This window comes from Sapajus apella, unplaced genomic scaffold (assembly GCF_009761245.1).
Source record: "Sapajus apella isolate SASKATOON/1434 unplaced genomic scaffold, GSC_monkey_1.0 scaffold111, whole genome shotgun sequence".
Classification (NCBI taxonomy): Eukaryota; Metazoa; Chordata; class Mammalia; order Primates; family Cebidae; genus Sapajus; species Sapajus apella.
Genome location: NW_022437051.1, coordinates 3,679,971 through 3,694,552, shown reverse-complemented (window position 1 = coordinate 3,694,552; position 14,582 = coordinate 3,679,971). Strand labels below are relative to the sequence as shown.

At 41.1% G+C, this 14,582-nt stretch overlaps 1 protein-coding gene across 3 annotated transcripts in view; it reads right to left on the bottom strand.

The window, feature by feature from the left end:
• NRP1 (neuropilin 1) overlaps positions 1-14,582 on the bottom strand; it is a 155,682-nt gene that overhangs the window by 92,754 nt on the left and 48,346 nt on the right. For all 3 annotated transcript variants that reach the window (XM_032259664.1, XM_032259666.1, XM_032259665.1), the window contains exon 3: positions 268-449. In XM_032259664.1, the coding sequence (XP_032115555.1) occupies positions 268-449 (182 nt within the window). The remainder of the gene's footprint in view (positions 1-267; positions 450-14,582) is intronic.

The following is a 14,582-nucleotide window of genomic DNA, read 5'->3' as shown; positions in this document are numbered from 1 at the left end:
CCTCCGCCTCCTGGGCTCAGGCAATTCTCCTGCCTCAGCCTCCTGAGTAGCTGGGATTACAGGCACACGCCACCATGCCCAGCTAATTTTTATGCTTTTACTAGACACTGGGTTTCACCGTGTTGGCCAGGGTGGTCTCGAACTCCTGACCTCAGGTGATCTGCCCACCTTGACCTCCCACAGTGTTGAGATTACAGGCATGAGCCACCGCCCTCAGCCTAAACGAACTTTTAATCATCCTTGTTCTACCGTAAGCTATTCACTCACCTCTCTTGAAAACTTCATAACGTATGGAAAATCCTGCACCATGTGTTTCGTAGTCAGAGACAAACTTAATAAAAAGAAATGGCCCTGAAGACACCACAGGAGAAGGGGCTATCTTTCCACAGAACTTTCCCCATAAACGTCCATTTTCATTTTCTCCATCGATGACTTCCACATAGTCATACCTAGCGCACACAAACAGGGAAGAAAACATTAGGTTGGTGAGAAATGCCCTTTTAATTTCAATCATTTAGACACCAGCATCATCTATCATAGTGTGCCAGGAAAAAAAAAAAAGTCCTATCTGCATTCATCACTGCATTAAATGGAGGGAAAAAAAAATCTAGCAAAAAGAAATAATTAAAATGGGCTACATCATGTCTGTATACATCTGGCAACACAGAACTTTTAAGAAGAATGGTGTCCATTATACTTGCCGACAATGTCAGTTAAAGTAACCAATTAAAAAGAAAAAGAAAAATCTCGTGAGCACAATCCTCTATTATTAAATTGTGTTCCTTTGTCTATGGTGGTGGGGTGTCAATACATAATGCTATGCATTCTTTTCAAACTGTGAAGTTCTTTTATGAATTTAAAATGTCTCCTTTGCTGGAGCTTTCTATGAACAATACTTTGATTTCTGTGAGCGACCCTCTAAACATATGGCCACAGAATAATAAACAGATTCTTTACTATTTAACTGCATTCCACCAAACTCCAGACTTCTTGGAAAAAAGTCTGTCAGTAGCCACATCCAATAGTTAAAATGCAGATTATCTTCCCTCAAATGACACTTGGATCCTAGAGCGTAACTTCTTCCAAGAAAAAGTTTAGTTAAAAATGGAAAATAACTTTGTTTATAACAGCTAGTCTGAATCTTTAAAGTAATATTGTTTCAGTCTTTAAAGAAATCTCGCTGTTTGAGAAAGAAACACTTGATACCACCAAAGTGATGAGATGTAAAATTCAGGCTTAATAATGACACTAAGGATACAAATAGTAAGAGAAGTGACAATAAAATATTACTCGAAAGTTAATATGGAGATAAGATGCACTTGGATCTCATTTATCTTTAAAACGTACAAAGCCGTCACCAATACACTAGTGTCCCCTAGGAAAACGAAAAGGCTTTTGTTTATTTGGTGTTATATATTTCTTAGTAGCTTTCTCTCTCTTCTCTTTTTATTTACCAAGTCACCGAGGAGCCAGAGAATCTGATTCATTTTCCATTTTTCTTCCAGAGATGACATGAAAACATTTCAAGGCGTTCATTTCCAACCTGTATTTCATTTCTGTGCTTAACTCGGTTCAAAAGTCCTGGGATATATTAATTTCAGGGATGGCTAAAATATGGCAGTAACATAAACTGTATCTGGCAATTTAAAAGAGATCAAAGTGGGGGAAATCTTCATGATGCCCAATGTCATCTTTAACAATCTCTTCTCAAACTGCCCGGGATGCATGACTTATGTTTACATAAAGTCTCAGGAGACAACTGCAATGATTAGTTAAAGCGGACAGCTTAAGGCTCTCTAAATTAAAAGTGACATTACCTCATCAGTTAAAACTGTGTACCAGCTCTGTGTATATCAAGAAGAAAATAAAGCTGACATTGATGGAACTAAGCATTAACATATGTGAATTATTGTATTAACTGCATTTCCTCTGCTACATCTGATGCTTCCAGTAGTAGACACTTGGCCTGCTAACACCACTGTCCCTTTGCAAGGCTATGGAAATACACAGAGGTATTGTTCATTTCTCCATACTTTGGAAAATGCTTTGCATGTTAAAAGAAGACGAAAGAGGAGGAGGAGGAGGAGAGGGAAGGAGGAAAAGGAGGAGGAGGAGGAAGAAGCAAGCATTATGTTCAAAATCCTAACTAGCCTTTACAATCAATGGGATGTAGCTGGAAAGAACATCTCTGCATTCATTAAAGCCCCACAAGTTGGCATTTATGGGGTAATTCCTTTTATCTCTCCTGCTCCACTGACAAGGCAGGTCTGCATGTTTCGCCCCACGCTTGCTTATAATTTAACTGTGATTTGAACTGTTGACTGTGTTTGGCCTGGCCACGGAGCACCCAGCTCTGCAATATAGACTTTTTACTTGAATCCTGACACGGTCTGAATACTAAGTGGCCAAACTCTAGCTCGTGTTGCCTTCCTGGCACAAATAAGAGAGGTGGATGAGGCATTCTAAAGAACTAAGGGCAATTCTGTTGAGGATACTTTCCTCTCAGGTAGCAGAGAACTCAGCTAATGTAGCACCGGTGGATTGCAACAGGGAAAGAAGCTGGTATTTTAATTCACATATCCTCCAATAGTAAATACTAGGCGTTCCTCTTGGCAAAAGTAAAAGCTATTTTTAAAAGTATGTGTGGGGTGGTGGGTGGTGGGGGGTGGGGGGCAGGATTAGAATCCCTTTCCAGCAAGAAATAAGTCATTGCACAGTTAAGTGCCAATTTTAGGAAATTGAATTATTCAGGAATACTATAGTTACATTTGTAAACTGGAAGACTGCTATCGTTTTAGCACGTTTCTTCCAAGTACTATCCAACAGGGCCCCAAAGAGTATCACAAATAGCAGCTCTTGTAAATATTCAGGAGGGTGTACAGCGCACAAGTTGCAGAGGGGAGCACTGCCAAAGAAGTTAAGGAAGCAGCTTGCGTCTCCCTCTGGAGTTGATAGCAGCTCTGCTCGCTAAGTTTCGCGCTGGCAAGGGTGCTGCCAGGAATGCAGCTGGTGTGCCAGCATCCCTCCCTAGAGACTAAACATGTCACCACTGCAACGCACCCAGCCTGCATTGGCCTGAGGCCCAGGATCCTTAGTTTGCAAATTTCGATCCCGCAGCCGGCTGCACGTTGCTCTGTTACTGCTGCCAGTGTGACAAACACGGCACCGCTCGGGATGTCAAGATGCCCGGTCACGACAGCAGAGCCCGGCAAAAGTGAGAACGAAGGCACCTGTTTGGCTCTCCTTCGCTCCCAGCGTTCCAGCCGCTGGATGAGAGCTGGGAATTGCGTCGGAGGAATTTAATTCATAAACGCTAGAAGAGGGGTCAGAAAGTTGACCCCTCTGTCTGTCTGGGCCCCTGCTCTGGAAAAAGAACACTCCCGTTCACAAGGAGACTGTGAATGGGTCCAAAGGGCACCACAGTTCTATGCAGGGTCTGGAAGCTGGGCGTCTTTTTCTTTTCTCACAGACAGGGGTCCCATCTGGGGAAGGTCCCTCCCCAGACCTCACCCTCCCCATTTACCACCCCCAGCATATAAACATGATGTGGAATATTTTAAATATTCAGAAGACAACCAACCCCTCCCTCCTCATTTAGGCATCCATCTTCCCATTAGTTTTCTTAAATCTTCTACCTTAAACCTTCCCCATTCTATAGTAACAGTGGTAAAGTGGAAGAACACTTACTGCCAAGTAACTCAAAGATAGATCTCTGCATGAACCCTTTTGCAATTAAAAGGTGTTTTGCCACAGTTTCAATTTTAGGTTGTAATCTACCAGGTGGTTGTTTTCATGAGCATCAATCCAGGCTCCTCAAGCTAAAAGCCTATTGGCTACCTATTTCCCCAGGCTCACCCCATCTGGGCAGATGCAGGTAGTGAAACATTTTGAATCCTGATAGTAATCACAAGTTAGGTTTCCCAGAAGAGTGCTCAAAGAATAAAGATTTCTTTCTAAGAATTCTTAAAAGGATTACCTAGAGATTATTATTTTTCTTTGGAAAAGTTTGAATTATGGCTTTAGGAAAATGGCCAAGTAGGGAAAAAGTGTTGGGAAAATGAGAAATGTATTCAGTCGCTAAAGAGTGGTTTCTGAGGCTTTACAGGTATGCGATGCTGAGCAGATGAAAAGTGACTTTGCCCGGGTCAGGTTTTCTCTGGTGAGTACCAACGACCCCTGACTCTACAGTGGAGCCGGCTAGTGGAAAGGAAGCTAATCCCCTACAGAGTGTTGTGTGACACTGAGCTACTGTACCAGCCCCCACGGCTTCTGGACATTCTCACATTATTAGGAAGGGGGATTTGAGGTGGTGGTGTCTTTTTAATCTCCTTCCACGAGGATCTCCCCCCACTGGCATATGTACATTAATAATGGGGAAATATGATACCTGACGTCATAAACCGGAGTGAGAAATGATGTTGGTGAACACAACTTTCACCTGCAAAAATGTGTTTCTGTGGCTCCTCCGTTTATTTTGCATGAGGCATTAACAAACTGAACAACCTGTAAACGATCGCTGTGCTGCCGTCCAAGAATTCGCTTACGTATCCCCCAGAAGAGAACAGATTTTTCTCCCAGAATGTTAGAAAGAGGATTTGGAAACAAAAATATACAGTGGTGGAGGTAGGAGGGGCCAACTAGTCCGATCTGTGTTTCTGAGTGGTTTTACACGGGAGTCAGCCCCTAATGGTTCTGGCTTGCAATGTTCTCATCATGATGTATGGAAAGTCTCAAAATTGTCATAGCCTCTAATTTAATAAAAGCAATTTTTAGAAATCTGTTCTAAGGAAACAACCCAGATTAATGTCAAATACTTATGTACATTCATACCATGGAATATTATTCGGCCACTAAAAAACATGTTCAGGCCCGGCGCGGTGGCTCACACCTGTAATTCCAGTGCTTTGAGAGGCCGAGGAGAAAGGATCACTTGAGCCCGAGTTTGAGACCAGCCTGGACAGCAAAGCAAGAACCCCCAACCCCTTCTCTACAAATTTTGTTTGTTTGTTTGTTTGTTTGTTTAATTAGCAGGGTATGGTGGCTCGTGCCTGTAGTCCCACCTACTTGGAAGGCTGAGGTGAGAGCATCACTGGGCCCAGGAAAATGAGGCTGCAGTGAGCTGTGATTGTGTCACTGAACTCCAGCCTGGGCAACAGAGCAAGATCCTGTCTCTAAAATTAAAAAACAAAACAAAACAAAAGCATGCTCAACAAAAGTTTCTTAAATAACAAGAAAAATGCTTATGATATTATCAGTGAAAAAACAGAACATAAAACCCTACATATAGTATATTCTCAATTCTTATTCATATACAGAAAAAAATGCTAGAAGGAACTAACCAGCCAAGCCGTTAGGTGGTAATCTCTGGGTAGTGAGATTATGTTCCTTATCCATTTCTGTATTTTTCAAAATTTTTACAATGGACAAGTAGTCCTTTACAATCGGGTAAAAGTGATTTTGAAAAGCACTACCTATGTATAAATAAACAAATCAATACCTGTTTGCCTTATTTTCCTGTTTTTAGTCAAGACAAACACTATGTTGGAAGTGAATGAAAGGTTGGTGCTTTTTTATTTTAACCACTGGATCAATGAGATGCTCTGTGCGATATTTATTATTAGGAGCAGAAAGTTAAAATGAGTTGGATTTGATCTCCTGTTTCCTGAAAGGCTGGCAAGAATGCTTGATATCATGCAGGAACTGCCATGTCAGTGTACCCTCACATGTATTATCTAATTTAGTCTTTATAATGATCCCAGAAAGGCAGGTAGCAGGAGATAGCCTAGAAAGAGCCCTGAGCTGGGGGGAGCGCTGCAGCTCCCAGGAAGGAGAGGGAGAGAAGGAATGAGATACTTTGTATGCTTTTAATATTGCCTACTTTGGGGCAAGCCTGATTCTGATACCTGCACTTGTTACTCCCTTTCATATTTTGGGGGGATGGGTGTGGCCTTATTTTAGATTAGCCATTAACTATTGGTGACTCACTTCTTTTCGCTGCTTACTGTTGCTAGATAATTGCCTCATAAACTAATACCTCATAGATTTTTCTGTGTGCTTAGAGCATCTTGATGTGGACAAAGTTTTATTGAAAGAACTACAAGAAATAAGACAAAATAAGCTCTGGATCAAAGACATATGTCCCCTAATTCGAGACCAGCTTGGGCCTAACCCCTTCTTTATAAAACATTTTTAAAAAAATTAACAGGGTGTGGTGGCTTGTGGCTGTAGTCCCAGCTATTTGGAATGCTGAGGTGGGGGGATCACTGAAGCCCAGGAGTTTGAGGCTGCAGGGAGCCGGGATAGTGCCACTGCGCTCCAGCCTGGGCAACAGAGCAAGACCCTATCTCTAAAAAAAAAAAAAATGCTCAACAAGTTTTTATATAACAGGTAAATATAATCAGTGAAAAATGCTTATGGTATAATCTGTGCATGTGTGAGTGTATGTGACAGAGACAGACAGACACAGACAGCAGTATTGGCGTTTGGTGAGTCCCGCTGAGTGGGCTTCCTGCCAGAGCTGTCCTGGGACAGCTCGGGACTTCATGACTACCGGAAACAGACTGAGAGGAAAGGTTGGCTCCTGGAGAGGGCTGCATGGTAGTTCCAATTTTGTTTCCTTCCTAGCACCACCACTGTGGGCCTGATCACGGGTGGCCCCGGGAAAGGTCTGATTGCCTCTAGCACTGCCACCAGCTTGGTGGCAATGCCCAGCTTCAGAGCAGCTATGAGGCCTGAGCCTCAAGGCATTGCCAGAGAATCCCTAGGCCCAGAGAGCCTGGGCCGTGACCTGGCTGCTTCTAGCATAGGGTAAATGCCAGATTTCTGTGAAAGCAATTCTAAATCTGTACAAAAGATAAAATCGCATGCTACGGAATATTACATAAGAATAATAATAAATATTGCTTTATTATATTGTCATCGTTTCCTTTAAAGTTTATTTTTAATTTTATAAAGTATTTTTTCTTTTTAAAAAATAACATATTTTTCCTACATATGTATTTTTCACACATATTTTATTTATTTATTCACTCCATTCACTCATTCATTCATTTATGTATCTATCTTCCAATTTGCTCTCTGTATTATAAGCAGGATTGTGGGACATGTGTCTTTGATCCTGGGCTCATTTTTACTTGTTATGACACTTCCTATAACTCCATTTTTCTTACTTCTTGTAGTCCGTTCAACATACCCCACAAATCTAACTTGTAAACCATAGCTTTACTATTCTATACTTTGTGATGTGTTTATGCATATTTGCACCACATAATACGCTGTCAACATTGTCAGGGTGTAAGGTGGCATTTTTTTTCTGTTGGGGTAACCGCTTACGACTTATTAGTAATCCCATTCATTTGAGTAGTAGAGTAATTATCTACTAGCCTTTCCATTTCCCCACCACGGAATTTCTTCACCAATCTTATCACCCAAACTCGGATTCCATCTATGAGTAGATGAGAAGATCCAAGGTTTTTGCTGTCTGCGTAGCTCCAAAATAAGCACAAATTCCAAATTTCAGGGATGATCTCCTGGGCTGCTTGGACCCAAGCCGCAGAGCCGGGAAGAACGTGGTGCGAAGGAGACCAGGGCGGCAACTCGACATCCATCAGCGGCGGCTGGATCTACTTAAGCTAAACCCTCTCTCCCGCAACCAGCTTCACTGACTAAAAGGAACACCAAGTCCTCACCTCTTTTGCAGGAAAAAAATATATATACGTTTGCAGAAACATTTGCTTTTTCTTATATTGTTGTCTTCCTCAAAATCCCACAGAGTGGGAGCTTGTCCAAAGGCTTCCAGGATATTCTCCTCCAAGAAATTCCAATCCCATATAGTCCACCTAACATCTTCCTTTGATTCAGTGTAGAAAAGGTTTCCATATATATATACTCAGACGACCAGTTCTCGAACAATCAAAGGACAGTAAAGTTCACAAAGCTAATCTCACACATTAAAAATGTAACCTTTAGGCTTTTGTAATGTCTCAGGGGTCATAACAACGACTATCAATAATTTTATTATCTCTAAGAGAACTGATGATTAATTGATTAGTTAGGTAATCACATGTCAGGTATAAGAGTTTATAGTCCCAGAAAACAAGGTGTTACAAAAGTGAAGAAAAAAATAAAATATCAAAGAAAAAACTTTATAAGAAAAATTGAAAGAGATTATAAGTGGTTTTCATTGTAGTAATGCAAAGGAATAATAATTGATTGTGCATGGGAATATGAGAGCCGTAATGGGTGACGGTTAGTCAAGGCCAACTTAGAAGGAGAAAAACTAAGGCAATAAATGTCTAGCAGATCGTGGACTATTGGTTTCCTATTGCAAAGTAACAAATTATCACCGACTTAGTGACCTGAACAAAAACACAGTGTTTAGCTCACAGATCTACAGGTCAGAAGTCTGGAATGACCTTGCTGGATTCTCTGCTCAGGGCATCACAGGGTAGAAACCGAGGTGCTCCCTGGGTTGCCTTCTTATCTGGCTGGAGCTGGGGCTCCTCCTGGAAGCTCACACCACTGTGGCAGAGTTCAGGTTCTTGCAGCTGCAGGGCTGCAGCCTCCACCCTCTTGCTGGCTGCCAGCTGGGGGTGCTCCGAGATCCTCTCCATCTTCAGAGCCAGCAGATGATAATCTTCCCTAGCATCACATTTGTCTTAGGCTTCCACAGGCTTCTGGAAAAGCTCAGTCCCTTCACCGGATGAAGTCATCTCACCCAGGATAATCTCCCTTTCTTGAGGTCAACCGATAATTTGGTACCTTAATTAAATCTGCAAAACCCCTTGGCAGCAGCTCCTAGATTCGTATTTGATTGAATAACTGGGAGAAGGTGTTTGGATATGAGGAGCTGCAGACCTTGGGGACCCTCTTGGTATTCTGCCTACCACTAAGACCAGGCTTTGCTAGGACATGTGGAGACTGAAAGCTGCGATGGGTACTGAAGGCAGGAGGAATCAGCTGCTCCTTCACCTGATGGAGCAAAGGGCAGTCGGGTCCAGGGTAAAGCCAGGGGCACAAGTGTGAAGCAAGTGATGGCAGAGGCCGATTCAATGTCCTCTCGCCACAGTGGCTGTTGGTTTGGGGGCTCTGAGCCTACAGGTATTGCCCACAATGAATCAGAAAGCAGGAGAATGCATTGAGCCACACTCTCCCGATTGAAGCAAAACCAGAAGCTCCAAGATTGCCCAGCACATGTCTAGTTTCAGAAAAGTGCTAACAGCTTAACTCAGAAATAAATGTATCAAAGAATTCAAGACATATGGTGTCAAAGAATGATCAAAATATATAATGTTAATGGAAAAATATTTGGAGTCTAAATTTCTTGTTTCTGAGGAGTTTCATTTCATAATTAAGATTTATTGTCCAGGAAGATTTTTTTTAAAAAAACCACCCTTCACATGGGAAAATATTTCTCTGATTTAGCTCAGATTACAAAACCCAAGGATGCATTTTAAACGGAAGGGAAGGAACGCCTCCCTTAAAATAACTCTGCTCCAGAAGTGATGGAATCTTCTACTGTCAGACTTGCAAAGTTCAGTATTGGTAGAAAATTCACATGCCTTTAATTACAATAAACCCAATTCCCAAGTAGAACTGTGCCATCTGGAAAATATTAACATCATTTACAACTTGTTCACTTCCCTATTTCATAGAAAATTTTTGCTCCTTGCCAACTTTCCACTGTTCTTCAGGGAAAAAAAAATAAGATTTACTTTCATGGACTGTCTCAAGAAGAGTTTATATAGCAAGTCCAGCAATCAAGGAGTGATAAAGGAGGTATTTTGTACATATTTACTTCCTTCTTATTGCTTTAGGTCATTATGTCTTTACCTTTAAGGTTTTTTTTTTACCTATAAAGAATATTCTCTGCCAGGCGCTGTGGCTTACACCTGTGATCCCAGTACTTTGGGATGCCAAGGTGGGCGGACTGCTTGAGTTCAGCAGTTTGAGATCAACCAGAGCAATGGGGTGAAACCCCGTCTTTACCAAAAATACAAAAATTAGCCAGGCGTGGTGGAGCTTACCTGAAGTACCAGCTACTTGGGGGGCTGAGGCAGGAGGATGACGTGAACTTGGGAGATTGAACAGAGATGGCACTACTGAACTCCAGCCTGCGTGACAAAGTGAGACTTTGCCTCAAAAAAAAGAAAGAAAAAGGAATATTCTCCTGTCTCTGCTCCTCTCCCTGCAGACTTTCAAAAAAAAAATTTTTTTTTTTGAGATAGAGTCTCACTTTGTTGCCCAGGCTGGAGTGCAGTGGCACAATCTCAGCTCACTGCAACCTCTGCCTCCTGTTCAAGTGATTCTCCTGCCCTAGTCTCCCAAGTAGCTGGGATTACAGGCATGCACCACCATACCCAGTGAATTTTTATATTTTTAGTAGAGACACAGTTTCACCATGTTGGCTAGGCTGGTCTCGAACTCATAGCCTCAAGCAATCCGCCCATCTTGGTCTCCCAAAGTGCTGGGATTATAAGTGTGAGCCACATGCCTGGCCTCCAAGGTAATTTTTTAAGTGAACTGACTCTTTTTTTTTTTTCATCACAGTCATGCACAGAGAAGGTTGAGGCCATAAGAAATGGATTCTGTTCTCTGTTCCCAAGCTCAGGAGCCACTCCTGCACCTCTGATCCAAAAGACCTCTCCTCCCTTAAGAAGAGTCACCATCTTTGATACCTCACAATGTGTCATGGGGACAGTGAGGAAAGGAGGTGACACCTGCCTGACATCTGGCAGTGAGGTCAGCCAAAACTGGACGACTGTGATCTCAGTCAGTCTGCTCTCACACCACCACTGACTTGCACCCTGGACAGGTCACTGACGGACTTCTGTGAGTCTCAGTGGCTCATCTGTAAAATGGACACAATGATGATCAGCCTGATAATCCCAGGGAGAAATAAATAAAATCATGCATGTCACAATGCTTGTAGGGGTTCAGCGGTCCCTTTCGAAGTGAGGTTGGGATATGCAGAGAAGGAAAGAAACAAATACACTTAAAACCAAATGGAGAAGAGCTTTGTTTTCCACAGTGTATACTACCGGGTCAAAACAGGCTGTAGTTTAGGTATTCCGGGAAATGTAACTCTTGTTATCTCCCAGGGGACTCTACAACTTAAAAGATAACTAACTCTCAGAATATGACCATAGCCTGATATTCTGAAAAATACAATTTGGAATGACAGTCAGTCTTGCCCTAATATTGCTCCCAAAGTTTAATCAATGAAAGCCATTTTCGGAAATGAAGTTAAATAAAGCAATTTATTTATACCATAGTATGTTTTTTTTAAAAAAAAAATCATGAAATCCGTTAAGTGTTTCCATCGATGTACCCAACCGATAATGAAGTGCAGCTGGATTAGTGCTATTAGCGTGCGGTGCTGAATTTGCTCAAAAAGCCCCCTTAATTGGTACGGTGGAGGCACGAGGGTGCAATTTCCAGTTCTGGAAAGGCAGTGTGTCTGGCTTACTGTATCACAAAATCTTGATCCTCAAAATTTCTTTGTAATTCTTTGGAAACAAGAAACGAAGCAATAATTCTGTTTTATGTTATAGGACCTAATGTGCTAATTTAAAGAGATTTTTAAAATCCTCCTGATTAATTAGTGATTATTCAGTAGGGATCCAGGTATTTTGCTAATCAAAGCTGTAGGAATTAAAGATGGGAAATTCTTATTTTTTTAAGTTTTTCTGTTTTTCCCCCAGTAACTACCATAGACCATTTTCAGCATCAAGTAGGGGAGATTCTTTATGCTGGAGTAGGGAAGTCCTTTACATTGAAATGACCAGTCATCTTTCCTGAAAAGTAGAAAGCAAAAAATGTTCAAGAAAAATGGGTCGACTGACGTGAATGAGATGCTTCTTCCTTTTTGGGCTGAACTTTAAGACAGCCAGTGGGCACAGACCTAAGTCAAAATTGTGCTACTTTGTTCAATAAACCCTTCCGGTTTCCTTAAAGTACAAACCACTAAGCTAACCACAACCAAGAAATATGCATCTTTTAGAGATGTACCTAATGTATTTATGATGCTAGAATGAAATGTACATGAAAAAAACAGACCATGTATTAGAGAGTTTCCTTTTCTTTAATCTCCAATGTTTATTGACAGCAGCATACTGTTGGCTATAAATAATCTTTAGAGTCTGATATGTTCATGCTTAGAGTATGTGTCCTCTTTCATTTTTTCATTAGTTGAAATTCTATTAAGTCAGAGGCGGATGTATCAGCTCCACGCTACTGAACTTCTATTAGTCTTACTATCCTACCAAATATTCTCTATATGCCCCCATCAATTTGTAATGCAGTGAACAATTTCTATAATGAGAAATAATCTATGGATGTACAATAATACTTCAGATGTCAACCAGAGCTTTTTTCTATCTGACAACATGTGAAAATAAAAGATTCAGAGAATCATTGTTTATTGGCTAGCCAGTAGTTCACATGATTTTTTTTCTTTTCACTGACCTTCCTTACAGACTAATGAATTGGTGTATGGCAAACCTTAACTACGTCTATATTAGGAACAAGCTCATGGAAAGCAGAAAGGATTGTAATGACTTAGGTAACCTCGTGATTTATATGGACCTTAAGGAGTAATTGTGTTTAGAAGAAAGGAAGGCAGTGGCCGTAAACGTTACTGGTAGCCCCTCTCAGCTAAGTTTAACCATATGACCATACCAAGGTACAGCTTGCTGAAATGGGCCCTGTGGCTGAATATGAATTAAACTCAACAAGGGGAACATATAACACCCATCCTACATCTAAAGTGCTTCTCAATCCCAAGATAACTTTCTGGCAAGCCTAACAGGAAAAAAATAGAACAGGGTCAAGTTCACTAAAATAAAACGTGGCAAAAAGCAAGCACGCCCAAATGCACTCTTTCCTGGAGAAAGGTCTAAAAAGTTCCCCCGATAATACTTAGGGTTCAGCTGTGACAACAAGACAGGTAGGCAAAGAGAGGGAATGTTGTTCTTTACCTTCTCTGACTGATTATTATTCCAGAAAAAAGGGGATTTTTTTTTTACTAAAAAACAGAATATAAAAAATAATTTAGCTTTTTACTGTATTTAAGCAGCTTAATGTCTTTGAATACCTTTAATGTAGACAGCTGTAGCTGACTGCACTTTATGCATACAAATTTATTAAGAGGATGGATAGTGTAGATAAAGTCACAGGAAGAGATAGAAACAAGCCCACTTTTCAGCATTTTAGTTCTTGAGTTATTTGGGGGCATCTAAGTGTTTATTTAAAAATGTACAGTAAAACAGGTCTTTTGGGAATCCTTCCAGTTGAAACTTATTAAAATCATTGCAGGTCCCTGAAACTGTCATATTTTAAAAAACGCATATTGCAGATAGTTCATTAATTCTTATTTTTTTTCCTTTATGGCAAATTGCCTAGGTCATATTATTGTCTTCATCACTTTCTAATCTATTGTGTTTACTCCCTTTTTCTTACTCGTCTTACAAAATACTTCAAGAGAATTTTCTTTTGAAATTTGGGAAATGCTGCAAATAATGTTCTTTTCATGAATACTCACAATGTATAACAGTAAATTAAAGGCTCTGAGAATCACCACAGTTTAATCCAACATATGCCAATCTCATTGATCACGTGAACCTTTTATGACATAATACCTATGGAATCGGTGCTGCCGTGAAGTGCTTGCTATGTGCTGTTTTGAAAAGTCGCTTACTTTGCACAAGCACAGATCAGAAGCAATAAAAAATTCAGGGAGAGAATCAACTCTGTAGATGAAAACATACATTTGAGAACAGATGACCGGGTGCGGTGGCTCACGCCTGTAATCCCAGCACTCTGGGAGGCCGAGATGGGCGTATCACCTGAGGTCAGGAGTTCGAGACTCGAGGAGACAGAGATAAATTTGGCAGCCTAGCTCTTTCTCCTGTTCTGCCTTCAATGGTAAGGATTTAATTTGATTCAGTGCTTTGAAAGACTGTTTTAGCAACTGTTTCTGGCTAAACAAGTACAATGCTGATACCTAAGGCTGCGCCTATACTTGGTAAAAATCACTCAACCACGGCTGCCAAATGCACTTAGCTTGTTTTCCTCTAGTTTGTCTCTCTGAGAGCGGCCATCAAGAATGTCTTGGTTTTACCACCTTAACTCTAAGGTGACCGCCATGAATAGGACTAAGCAATATTTTACAGTGGGGAGATATAAGAGACCAAGGTGGCATTTTATAGATGGGAACACTGGAGCCCAGAACACTCAATGGAGTCGAACAATATTCCAGATCCGGTTATAATAGAAGAATCAGAACTTACCACTGTATTCTGATGAAAGACAAATCATGACATCTCATTTTTTAGGCAATGATGAGAGGTTTTTTGTGATCATTAGAATCCACTTTTAATTTGAGATTCCTACCACAGGATTTCTCAGTCTTGCTCAAAAACCTACTGGAAGGGGGCTGGGTGAAGTGCTATAATCCCAGCACTTTTAGAGCTAAGGCGGGTGGATCACCTGAGGTCAGGAGTTTGAAACCAGACTGGCCAACATGGCAAAACCCCATCTCATTAAAAATACAAAATTAGCTAGGCGTGGTGGCACATGCCTGT